A 13,501-nucleotide genomic window follows, 5' to 3' on the forward strand; every position below is an offset into this window, starting at 1 on the left:
ACTTTTGGGATTGAATCTGGATTTTTGTGTGGCGATCCCTTCTTCTGGTTCCTTTTATCTGCTTCAGTTGCCTCCATTTTACCTGTTCTGTTGTTTTTAGCATGTAAGTTGATTCTGTGTTGTTCCTCATTTGTTGTTAGCAGCCCTGTGTGATGCAAACACCCAATGCAAAGGTGGGATATTGTCATGGATCAGGACCCCAGACCCTCATCCTTGGAAGAAGAGGCTCCAAAGTTAATGGTTCAGGGAAAGGTGTCACAAAGCTCCCACCTCCCCAGGACACAGTTCCCCAGAAAGATCCCAAGTGTTCACTCCCCTGAGTCCAGAGGAGGTCACTTTGCTGTCCTCAGACTTTGAGGACTCTTTCCATGAGGACACTAGCCTGCCATAACCACTCCCATGTTGCATCTTGAGGGTGCTAAAAATTAGGCCAGGCTACTTTAAGAGACAAAACTTCACTCCATGTGGAGGCAGGGCCAACCAGTCTAAATGCAGCCAAACTCTTATTTAAGGCTCAGTCTTGCTCTGCTCCTTGTTGGAGCTACATGCAGATGACCCTATCTGGCTTCCAGCCCCACTCCAACTTGGGTGCTTTCCTTGGTGTGGAACTATTCCAATCTGGCTTCCCTGTAAAACCTGACCTACTCAGACCCCTGCTAAAGATCTTACCCCTAGCAGAACCCCACAACCCAACTATCATGCCCAGTGATATGAAACCCTTGCCATGACTGAGGCAGCCAAGAGCATCAACAGGACCCATGGCCTGTAATGGTATAGATGCAAATCCAACTATGCAAACCAACAAGTACATTCATTTAAAGAAAAACAATTCAGAACAGTATCAAATAAAGACTTTTGTTAGGTCCAACTAACATTTCTTGAGACACTGTTGGTCAGGCGAGGCAATAGCTCAGTGACAGAGTGCTTGTTTTGCATGCAAAAGGTCCTAGGTTCAGTCCTCGACATCTTCAGATAGAGCTAGGAAAGAATGCTGCCTGAAACCCTGGAGAGGCACTGCTAGTCAGTGTTGACGGTAGTGATTTAGATGGACCAATGTGTGACCATGTAAGGCAGCTTACTGTGGTTCTAAACCTTTTTCAGAAGGGCTGTAGCTCAGTGTAGAACACCTGCTTTTCATGCAGATGGTCCCAGTTTCAATCCCCGGCATCACCAGGTAGGGTGGGAAAGAGTTCTGCCTGAAAGCCTGGAGAGCTTGGGGTAGTTGGGCCAATAGTCCAACTCTGTATAAGGCAGTGTCTTACGTTCCCTATGAGTGACATCACCCTGTTCTCCCTTCTCTGATCGCTGTGCACAGGTAGCTCATTGGCAGTGCAAACCTATTAGTTTCTGCTATTAATCTTGCCCTATCATGGCTCCATCCCCTCCCCATACTGAGGCGAAGGTTGTTCCTTCCATCACTCTTGTTTCAAGAGGTTTCTCCACACTCAGTCAACCCAGCAAAATGCATGGCCTTTATTACAAAATAATCCTGGTAACCAAGACAGCAATTTTTCACCAGCTGGAGAAGAAACTCTAGAAACTGTACTGTTATCGAACCTTTCTGCATGTCCTTGAAAGACCCCAAACACTCATCCGTTTTCAGACGGGCTTGGCTGTATTTCAAGGAGAGGCCTTGTAGAAATGCAGCTGAAATTACTTCTGAACTTTACAGCGATACTCTGGACCCAGCTTAGGTGGGGGGTGGGGGGTGGAAGGTGGGGTGGGGGACTACCAGGAGCCAATCCACTAGTAAGAAGTTAGGCTAGTGAGGATGAGTGAGAATTTCATTTCAGTTCTGTTTTGATAAGAATTTACCAAAATTTGCAAAGTTGTCCAAATTTGGGACAAAAAGGTACCTGAGATTAAAAATAATCAAATGTGGGACAAAACCGAAACTGACAGATTCATCCATCCAGGCCCAGGACTCTTGAGTGCTTAGGTCTTCAAACTCTAGTGATGAATCCCTGTGTATTCAACAATGTTAGTTCTAAATTAGAGTTGCCACCTCTCACACGCTCCTCATCTTTAATAGCTAGATGTTAGGCTGGTACATCCTGGTCTTCTCCATTCTGGGGGTAGCTACAGCTACTGAATTTGGCAGATGCAGCTGGCTGAGAATTTCAGTTCAGTTCATTTTTGATAAGAATGTAGCAAAATTGGCAAAGTTCTTCATATTTGGGAAAGAAAGTGAAACTGACAGATTTGCCCATCCCTAACAACTAGTGACTTCCTTTACCTTGATTTAGAATTGGATTGGTATTTATGACTTTCTCGGGGAAACATTCGATGTCTCAATTTGTAATACAGCCAGCTGTTATGAGCTGGATAAATTCAAGTCAGAATTAGATTGGCTTTTATGAGCTTCTCTGGGAAATGGTTGTTTCGCAGTACAGCTGAGTGCTGTGAGCTGGACAAATTTATATTCTGAATCAGGAAATTATGAAGGTCGGCATCACTAGTTACAAGTTACAGCTGGCAGGAGCCTGGTTCTTTGGGGTTTGTAACTTGGGGTTTTGACTTTGCAGAGTCATTCTGTGCTGGGAAAATGTTGGTCCTTTCGTCCTCATCTAAGGCAATACTTCTGATCTTGCCCCTCTGCTCTCTGGGGCTCGAGATTTTGAGATGGTAGTTTGTATGTTAGCCTTCAGTTTGTCTGAAAGATGGATGTCCGGGATGGCCAGGTGTCCTACTTTACTGAGGACAGTCCTCTATTTTGGAGAGCAGGCAGAGAGCAGTCCTCTATTTGAAGGTGTCATCTATTTGAAGGGCTGCCCAGTCCAAGACTGGTTTAAAGATAAAGAACCCTAAGAAGGAAGAGCAGAAGCCTTGAAGTTGTCCATCGTCAGCACCCGCAAAGCAAACTGAGCAAGGCACGCAGGTCACCTGGTCACAGTCTTCCCCACTCTAGTGTATTGTATTTCTTTTTAAGTGACTATTATTTCTAAATTGGGACCTGTATGTGTAAATTACTAAATATTATCCAGTTTGGTGTCCTCTGTGTTCTTCTCCTGCTTTTCCTTCTGCTGCTGCCGCTTCTCCTGCTTTTCCTCCTCCTCCTTGTATGATGTGTAAGTGGCCACCCTGGGCCAGAAAATTATGCTGGGAGCTGCTCTTTTTTTGTTTTTATGGAAGCCTGTGTTTTTATGTGAAATCCACATCAGGAAGCTAGAAAGGACAATGGGAGGAAACAATGAATGGAAAGGAAGCTTTGCCAGGAAGCACTTGGTGGGTTGATGAACTTGTCAAAGCATGCCAGTGAAGGAAAAGTGACTCCGTAGCCCAGAAATAACCAGAATAGCAGAGAGTTTAATTTAATACAGCCAACACAATGGACTTGCTTCCTAATATGTCTCCTTTAGTCTTTGATGCAGAACTCTAAGCTAGGGAATGGACTGCAAAACCTGTTCTGAACCCCCTGGTTTAAATATCTCCATGCGTGTGAAGTTAAATCCATCTGGTTTTCTAAGATGTGAACACACTGACACTGCAGGCGTATCTCATTTTCCTACCAGCTGAATGGTCACACCTTGTCCCCTGGGAATAATAATTTGTTGGAGGTACATATAAGATTTCTGTGCTGGGAAATCCCTCACCCCCTTTCACCGATCTGCAGTTTCCAAGGATTTCATTGCTCGGGCACATTAGGAGAAATCATTGGTAGAGAATTGGGGAAATTTGGCTGGTTTGACAATGTCCTTGCTGCTCTTCGTGAAGTGGAACAAAAATAGAAAGGGGATGGAATTCAGTTGTATGGAGAGAAAGGTGACTATTTGGGAGCTAATATACCTTTTGCTGTTCTCTTCTTGTGACTCCCAAAGCCAACCCAAAGATCTTTTGAGGGCTAAATATTGATAAGACCTTCAACTCCTAGATGCCACAGTGACATGGCCCTGTGCCCTATTTTCATTCCGGACAAGGATATGCCTGGGAGATATTTGTGTAAAGTCTTCAGTAGTACCTTGTTCCCTTATGTTTACTTGGGAGCAAGTCCCACTGTATTTCATGTGTATGGGACTGAGGCATTATCCACCATGTTAAACTACTCTCTGTGCAGATGTGGCTCTGTTCACAAGAGCACCCCCTCCTGGCAGGTATGCACCTCTGCAGCGGTAGCATTGTGCGAATGTTGGTTTCGATCCTTTCTGCTTCCATATTCAAGAGCTTTTCTGAGTCCTGCATACATATTTACCACAGTTTGTTTATTTTTAAAAACATTACTTTACAAAACAAATTCCTGTGAACACCAAGACATTACCATTCTTTAGTTATTTAGGACGCAATCCTATGGGGATAGGCGGCCGCCTCCGAATTCGGAGGTGGCCGCCTATCCAATGCAGGGCAGGAGAAGCACGGAGGGGATCGTTCCCTCCGTGCTTCTCCTGCCTGGCATTTGCAGCTAGACAGCCAATTGTGGCTGTCTAGCTGCGGGAAGGTGGAGCAGGGGAGGAGGTTGCCAGATGACACATAGGATGTGTCGTACTGGCGTTCTGCCCGCCCCGGAATGCCACATGGCACGCTCCGTTTCGGCCACTCCATTCTCCTCTTGTGAGTGTGGAGGATGGGGCTTCTCTGCGCTGCCTGGAAGGAAGTGTGGGAAGGTCAGTTTTCCGGGAATCGACCTCAGAGCATGGGCTTCAAGGTCGGTTCCTGGAAAACCAGATATCCCATGGCCATCTAGCTGCTGACTAGCGGCCATAGGATTGCTCCCTTAGCCTACTAAAACCTATTACAAACATCTGAAAGCAGTGCGGCCTATCAAATACCTTCCAACGATAAAGCTTCCAGACATAATCTATGAACACACACTGCAATGAAAGTACAAAAAAGAGTGCCTGGCCCTGCTATCTGGTTTTCAAACTAAAATGAGAAGACACTCAAGGGAAGGGGAGTGGGCGTGGCGGGGGGGAGGATGGGGAGAAAAAGGAAGGAGATCAGTTTTTCAAGGCCAGAGGAAGGTGGTGAGCTACAAGCAGGCATTTAAATGCACTTTGGGCTGATCTTCCCTTGCTGGTGTTCAGGGATGGGTGAAAACATGAACAGAAAGAACTGTTAGGAATGAATCTGAGCATGTGGAGATCTCTGGCAGCTCAGATTTGGAATCAGAATAGGAACAGCCAGAACAGGGGGAGGCTCCCTCCCTAGTGAGTTCAGGTATGGCAAGGCCTTCTTCCCAAGACCTTGACACACAGATGGCCCAGCCGGAATGGCTCCCCCATTCCTCCACCATGAGAACTCAGTTTTCGGAGGAGGAAGAGGGGCGTGGCTTGAGGGATGCTAGAGTCCGTTGCTGAGCGAAGCGGGAAAAGTTAGGGGCAGGGCTCAGACACTCTGCCAGGTTGGCCATATGGGGAAGACAATGTAGGAGGGAGCCACCCTAAGGGAGAGGCATCTCTGTGAAGCAAATCTGGCCATGAAGTTCAACTTCTCTAACTTCCGCTTCATCTCCTCTATTGATATTCGCAGATGTATGGATTAGCTGGTTCTATGCAGTCTGAGAGTTTCCTTAGAATCTGCATTTGTAAAGAAGGTAGTCCTTGACTAATAAAATAGTGTTGGTCTGAAGCTTTGTTTCTTGAAGTGTTGATTGTGAAGGGAGAGGACAAAGGAACATGACAAGAACACCTTGCAGCTGCTCCTTCTCTGGGAAGGTCGGTCTCTCCTTTGGCCTGATGTCATCCCTGGGAAACTGGGGGTGCGGCCTCCCTGTGGCTCTTGGTCCCCTGGCTGCTGGGAGAAGGCAGACTGCGCTTCTCTTCTGCAAGTCCCAGGGCAAGTCAGCTGAGAGTTAAACTTGAGAGGTTCAAGAACTTGGCTGTCCAGCTGAATCCTTCAGTGACTTGACAGTGGATGACTGATGTAACAGATGGATTTTAGCATTTTAAAAGAAACCTTTGGATTTTACTTATACAAAGGGGGGGGTGTTTTTGCTTTTAAGAGATGGCAGCAGTTTGTTCTCATGCATGCAAATGCTGAGGTGTGACTTTGCAGTGGTATTCCAGATGCCTGAAAAGCCACTCACTGGAGCGAAGGTGTCTTGGCATGTATTGATAAACTGGTTAGGCAATTCTTTTTTTCTTTTCCATGAGCAAAGCAAACTTGGAGACCCACCCCATGCCCTGGTGAAAGGGTGGAAAAGTGGAGATCACACAAAGCCACTCTCTGCAGGGATGTGATACCAGTAGAACAGTTATATCTGAAGCTCAGGGACTGAAGCACAGAATCTTCCTTTTTAAGGCTGCTAGAATACGGGCTCATAGAGGTGGAGGAGGTCTTGGAGGCAATCTAGTCAAACCCTCTGCGTGAGGCAGGAAATTGAGAGCTAGTGCTTCCCCGACAGGTAGCTGTCCAGCCTCTCCTTGAAGGTCTTTGGCGAGGGAGAGCCCACCACACCTCTAGGTAATTGGTTCCATTGCCAAACTTCTCTTACCTATAATAAGTTTTCTGTAATGTTCAGCCAAAATCTACTCTCCCACAACTTAAACTCATTAGATCCAATTTGTCTACATCTTTTGATGGCCAGGACTGGACACAGTAATCCAGATGAGATCTGACTAGGGATGTATCAGGGTTTTGTTTCAGTTAATTTTTTGAGCAGAAGTGGCCCAGTTGGCACCTCCCGGACCCAAATCTGGACCTGAACTCAATTTGGGGTCAAAGTTCATACATATCAAAACTTGTGATGTGAACTGGGGAACAATTTTAATTCATGTGAATTGGCGAACATTTAATCCATGGGAGGAAAACGTGTACATTTTGAAAATGCACACAATTGATCCATACATTTTGAAAAATGCACATGGAAAATGTGCATGAAAATGTGCACCAAGTTTCATGCGAAATGAAAACAGCAACAAAGCTCACAATCTGATATGGAACCAAGTTGGAACGAGTTTAGAGATGGAATTCGGGACAATTCCAGATGGACAAGCTCAGGTTTTGAACAAAGTGGAGCTTTTAGTATTGAAGTGTATCTTGTCACTACTGTTCATTTGTAAACCAGTGGAAAGCACCGGTCTAGCCCATGCCCTTCGAACATATCTGTTGCTCATACCCAGTAGATCTCTCCCATCCAGAACTTCCCCCTGGACACCCTGGTTGGATGCAGCTTCTTTAGCTAAAGGCTTGTGGCACTGATATATTAGTCCTCTGTCTCCACTTCTCTAGATTCCTGCATGAGTGAGCTTCCCTTTTAGGGCCAGAGAAGATTGGCTCGCATTTCTGAGCTGGTATGCAATGCCTGGGGCATGTAATGGATGCTTCACTGTGGCGTGTTTATGATACATACATGATTTGGATGTTTGGATAGATTATTTAGAATTGTTGTTGATCACAAGCTGAATATGAGCCAACAATGTGATGTGGCTGCAAAAAAGGCAAATGCTATTTTGGTCTGCATTAATAGAAGCATAGCTTCCAAATCCCGAGAAGTACTAGTTCCCCTCTACTCAGCACTGATTAGGCCTCATCTGGAATACTGTGTCCAGTGCTGGGCACCACACTTTAAGAAGGATGCAGACAAGCTGGAGAGGGTTCAGAGGAGGGCAACAAAGATGATCAGGGGACTGGAAACAAAGCCCTATGAAGAGAGACTGAAAGAACTGGGCATGTTTAGCCTGAAGAAGACTGAGGGGAGGAGAGTGCTTTTCAAGTACTTGAAAGGTTGTCACAGAGAGGAAGGCCAGGATCTCTTCTCGATCATCCCAGAGTGCAGGACATGGAACAATGGGCTCAAGTTACAGGAAGCCAGGTTCCGGTTGAACGTCAGGAAAAACTTCCTGACTGTTAGAGCAATACGACAATGGAACCCATTCCCTAGGGAGGTGGTGGGCTCTCCCACACTGGAGGCATCCAAAACGTGGCTGGACAGCCATCTGTCAAGGATGCTTTGACTTGGATTCCTGCATTGAGCAGGGGTTGGACTCGATGGTCTTGTAGGCCCCTTCCAACCTTACTATTTTCTATGATTTGGCTAGATAACATGGTTGATCATTCATAGGCTATTTCTATATTACATACTAAACCAGCCTGCTGTGCAGCATAAAACAGGCAACTGTCAAGCAGCTTATTTTTCGTGGCCATGGGTCATTCTTACAAGCCTCCTTCCTGCCCGATTTCTGGAGGTGCATTGGAGCCCTCTGCTACGACATGTCCTCCCTAACTTGTGTCTTTTCTCCTTTTCAGCTTCCCATTACTACAAGTACAAGCAGCAGTTCATCTTTCCAGGTAGGTTTCTCTAGAATGGCTGTAGCTTCCCATGGATGTGCCTTTGCTCTCATGCAGCTCTCTCTGACAATTCAACTCCATGCTTGATTCTGCTCTCCTGTCACCCTGCCTTAGGCACAGCCTCACTCCCTCTCCCAAGCCTATTTATTTTATTTATTTTTGTTTATCGTATTTCATTTCTATACCTCCCAGTAGCTGAAGCTCTCTGGGCAGTTCATAAAAAATTAAAACCAAAAAGTGCAGCATAAAACACTATAAAATATGAAAGCTTAAAACCACAATATAACAGTACGAGCAGAATAAAACCTAGCAGCAATGCAGACATTTAAAATACAGATTTAAAACACAGAGCTAAAGGTTAGGAAGCTAAAATGCTAAAATACTGGGAGAATAAAAAGGCCTTCACCTGGTGCTGGAAGGAGTACAACATAGGTGCTAAGCGAACCTCTCTAGGGAGCTCATTTTACAGCCGGAGTGCCACAGTAGAAAAGGCCCCTTCCTGGTAACCGCCATATCTCACTTCTTTTGGCAGGGGCTCACAGAGAAGGACCCCTGAAGACGATCTTAGGGTCCAGGCAGCCACATACGGGAGGAGGCAATCCTTCAGATAACTTGACCCCAAGCCATTTAGGGAGAGAAATGGCTAGGGAGGGAGAGAAAGAAGAAGGCTAGGGATGGGGAAGGGAGAGAAATAGTGAGGAAAGGGGCTGGGGGATAGAAATAGCAAGGCTAGAGGCTGGGAGCGGAGAGAGAGAGAGAGAGAGAGAGAGAGCAAAGAGGTCTGTGTGGATGGAAGAAGGTTGGGCAGGGCAGGAAACAACACTTTCCATCCCTCCCAGCCTCTAGGCTCACTTTTTATCTCCCCCCCCCCCACACACACACACCCCTCTTGACTAGCCAGGCCCCCGCAGCAAACATTATGTGACTAGCCACATCCTCCATGGGAGCCATTTTGTTCTGGTGCCCACAGCAGTTTCTCGAATTCCCAAATGTGTCCATGGGTCCAAAAAGGCTGGGGACCCCTGAGCTAGAGGGTGCTTGTCCCAGGTACTCACAAGATCAGTGGAGTGCTAAACCCAAACACAATGGAATTAGGTGGCAAACTGTTTCAACAGAAGCGTGGTGGTGAGAGAATGCATAAGAAGATGTATGATAGAGGAACATGAGACTACAGTTGTCACTGAATTCCATGCAAAATGGAGCTCAGAGTGAAATTTTAGCTTTCACTGAGACATATGCTGAAATTGGAGATAAATTTAAACATTCCCATAAATTCTGTGGGTTCCCCTGGCTCCATTCATACTTTCCTAATTCCTGTCATTCTTATTATGGGGATTGCAGAGATTTGAATGCATATTCATTTCAATGACAGTGACACTGCAACATAGGTTTTGTAGTCCCCTGCAAGTTATGAGTATAGGAAGCTCATAATGAGTATAGGAAGCTCAACAGGGCAAATGGGACCAGATGGTTATCCAATGAGACGGGTGGCTTTTGGGAATGAATCCATGCCTCTGGCCACAGCCAATGGTCCTCAAGGTGAGATGCTTCATGGGGGTTGTGCATGTTTGATCTAAAGATGCTGTTCACACTTCAGTGTGCCCAGGACCAGCCCAGGAATGGGGTGGCGTGAGTTACCACTCTATTCTCCTACAACACAAAACTGCATTGTCTTCTTACCAATGCCAGCAGGATGCCTTCCATGCAAACTTGTTTGGGCCCCTGGTAAGTGTGTGAATGCATGTGTCTCTCTTCCTGTTATGAACTGGCTTCCTCTTGCTTTCAGATGTCGTGCCAGAGACACCTGCCCGAGCACCTCAAGTTATCCTCCATCCAGTGAATTCAAACCCAATGTAAGTAGGCCTTGTTTGTTTGTTTCTGTGTGCTCCTGCTTGGAATCTAGCGCTTGGGAGCCCTCAAGGAGGAGAAGGCTATCAGTGGCTAGTTGTCCTAATGGCTATAGGCTACCTCCAGTGTCAACAGCAGCATGCCTATGTACACTAGTTTCTGGGGAACATGGGCAGGAGGGTGCTGTCACACTCCTGTCCTCCTTGTGGGATTCCCATTGGAGCAGTTGGTTGGCCACTGTGCGAATAGAATGCTGGACTAGATGGACCTTGGTCTGATCCAGCAGTGCTCTTCTTATGTTCTTATGAGGTACCTGTGTCTCCATATATCGTGCTGCATGATGTTCTCTTAGGAAAGGCAGATGCTGCCTGTGCTGGAAAAAATAAACCACAGGGCCACACCCAATATTAGGCATTAGAGCCACAAGGCCAAGCCAATGAGTGCACAAAAGCACGTTTTAATTAGTATTGTGCTAAATATTTAGATTCTTTTGTTTTCTGTAATGGGGGGGGATGGGGGCAAAATGATGACTCTAGCAACAGAGGCTTGAGGGGGAGGATTTTAAATATTTTTTCTTTGGGGGAGGGGGCAGGTGTTCTGCTTACCTTTTTAAGTGTAGGAGGTGGCCAAGGGGGGCTCCTTTCTATTTTTCCCCATGAAAAACACCCAATGCTCTGTCACAGCATTGCAGGGCTCTTCACCCAGGGGTTTTTCAGCCTGGTACTGCCTCCTGGAATGCCGTCATTCTGGAACTGCTACCGGGCTGAAAGCCCCTCTGCAAAGAGCAGACCCAGCACACGGGACATCTTTACAGTAAGAAAAATAGAAAGAAGATCCTCTCGGCTACCTTTTATATGTAAAAAGGTCAATGGCACCCCTGCCCCCCTCCCCAGTGAGAAAATTCTTTGAAATTCTCCCCCCCCCCCCGCAGAAGGGACAGAAGAAAACAACAATGTCTCTTTTGGAGAGAGCGAAGAATTTTGCAAAAGTAGGTAGCAGAGTTTGGCACAGCACTCGTTTTAATACTGTGAAGTAGGGATGGACAGACGGGGCCGGCCCTACCATTAAGCAGAGTGAGATGATTGCCTTAAGCATCAGATACTGGGGGACAGTGGTGGCAGCCTCCTGGCTGTTTCTCCTGGACTTCCTGGCCATTCCCCTCTGTTGGAGAACAGAGCTGTATATACCATACAACCTGTCCCAGCCCCAAATAGCCTGCTGCTTCAGGTGGGTTGGAGGAGACCATCCCATCTCCAGTGTTGAAGATCCAGCTGAAGTAAGATCCAACTCCCACTGGCTCTTGGGATGGGGCACCCTCTTGTCCCTGCCTCAGGCAGCAAAATATCTTGGGTCCACTCTCTCTATATGTATCGGTCCATTTCGGGACCATATCAGTTTCTCATGTGTTCAGTCATAAAACTGTTCCATCTCATTTTCCATGATTCTCTTGTAAATGCACCAACATTCACATTTAAAATGAATACATGTGGCCCTAAAATGTGCAGTTTTGTATGCATTTTCCCTGGAATATTTTATTTTCCTACATATTTTCTGCTAAAATACACAATTATGTATGCATTTTTGAGCCAAGGATTGCATTGCAAAGTTTGCAGCAGTGCTCAATCCTAAGGATAACTGCATTCTGATCTGTGCATTAGTCTAGGTGCAAATTAGATCAGTTTACTTAAAAATGCAGCTAGAATGAAATTCTCCCACACATTTACTTACTGTTAAGTAAATCTCAGTATTAAAATATAGCTCCTGAAGTGTTTTGGCATTGCCTTCATCAGGGGAAATCAGAAAGTAAGAACGTTAGAAGAGTCGTGCTGGATTAGACCAAGGGTCCATCTAGTCCAGCATTCTGTTCACACAGTGGCCAACCAGTAGCCCACAGGAAACCCACAGGCAAGACATGAGTGCAACAGCACCCTCCCATGCACTATTTACTCAGGCACTTCAACGCTACCTTCCATCCACCATTTAGATGACAAGAAGAGCCGTATCTCCTAGGGTTCCTCAAGGAATCCCCCGGAGGGATTCCTAGAGGAATCTGTCCAGGGGATGGAGCTCACTGAGCTCTCATAAGCTCGACCCCGTGATCTTTGGCTCACTTCCCCGTGAGCTGGCCTGACTCGATCTGCATCGAGTCAGTCCAGCTTGCAGATTTTCCAGGGTTTTGATTTGTAAATGGACAGTTGCACAAATTGCAGCCATCATTTGTGCAAATTCTGGCTGTAATTTGCACAAACTACACCAATTACGGCAGGAATTCGCACAAATTATTCAAATTAAGGCTGCAATTTGAGCAACTTTCTTTTACCGGGGGGTGGGGTGGGGGAATGAAACAAGCTCCCAGATCTTGGGAAAACCTGCAGCTTGGATCATGAAAGCAAGCCGAGATGGGCAGGCAGCGGGAATCCACTGGGCGCAAAGAGGGCCAGATTTGCAAACAATGGACATCCCTTGTAACTCCATGTGAATTTGTGTTGGCCAAGTTTCACTTTCAGGTAGAACAGAAGCTGCTGACTTCACCCACACATTTCCTTATGATGGCTGTTAAGGGCTATGGAAATACAGAGAAGAGAGTCAAAGAAGACTCACCATTGAAATAAGAGGGTGGGGTGGGGGGCTGTACAACAGGGAGTACAAAAAGAAGAGGAAGACAGATTTCAGACTAATAAGATACACACCCTGTATGATGCTCACTTGTCAGAACAGTTAAGTAGAGGCTGCAGGTGAATAAAATGGAAAATAAATGGAACATGGAAGTAAGCCAGGAGCAGAGATAGTTTAATGCATTGGACTTAAAACTAGTTGGTAGGAGGAACCTACAAGTGTGTTTCAGCCTGACTTAAGGTGGGTTGTTGTTGTTGTTGTTGTTGTTTAAGAGAAGCTTTAAAGAAAGAGTGGGGAGTGAAAGAGAAAGGATCATAGAATCATAGAATAGTAGGGTTGGAAGGGGCCTACAAGGCCATCGAGTCCAACCCACTGCTCAATGCAGGAATCCAAGTCAGAGCATCAATCCAAGTCAGAGCATCATCAGGATGATGCTTTATTTACACTACACATTTGTAATGATTCTATATTGTCATGGCTTTCTGCCCACACAAATCTTGTGGGGTTGTAACGCGTGGCACAGGTGCCAAGAATACTTTGTTAGAGATCCAGTTATAACTGGCAAGAGAAAGATGCTCGGTTGATATCAGATTGGTTGCTGAGAATTCAGAGCATGTAACATATGATAACATATGAATGAATTTATAAACATTATTAAAATAAAGAGAAGGCAAGTTTCTTGAAAAATGGGGTATCATCATAATGTATTAGGATGAGAAGGTTCAGGACTTCATCCAATCACATGTAATATTGGGTGTGATTTGAGAAGTTTATGAAAAAGAATTGTGTGTGTGTTTTACGATATGAATGTATG

General features: G+C 45.8%; 1 protein-coding gene across 1 annotated transcript in view; it reads left to right on the forward strand.

Moving 5' to 3' along the window:
* Positions 1 to 13,501, forward strand: part of KSR2 (kinase suppressor of ras 2) — a 349,744-nt gene that overhangs the window by 219,974 nt on the left and 116,269 nt on the right. Inside the window, exons 11-12 of the mRNA XM_084819248.1 lie at positions 8,182 to 8,223; positions 10,010 to 10,076. Of these exons, the coding sequence (XP_084675374.1) occupies positions 8,182 to 8,223; positions 10,010 to 10,076 (109 nt within the window). The remainder of the gene's footprint in view (positions 1 to 8,181; positions 8,224 to 10,009; positions 10,077 to 13,501) is intronic.

The sequence above is a fragment of the Heloderma suspectum genome, chromosome 13, assembly GCF_057233095.1.
Source record: "Heloderma suspectum isolate Gila_16-S chromosome 13, 16-S_ref, whole genome shotgun sequence".
Lineage (NCBI taxonomy): Eukaryota > Metazoa > Chordata > Lepidosauria > Squamata > Helodermatidae > Heloderma > Heloderma suspectum.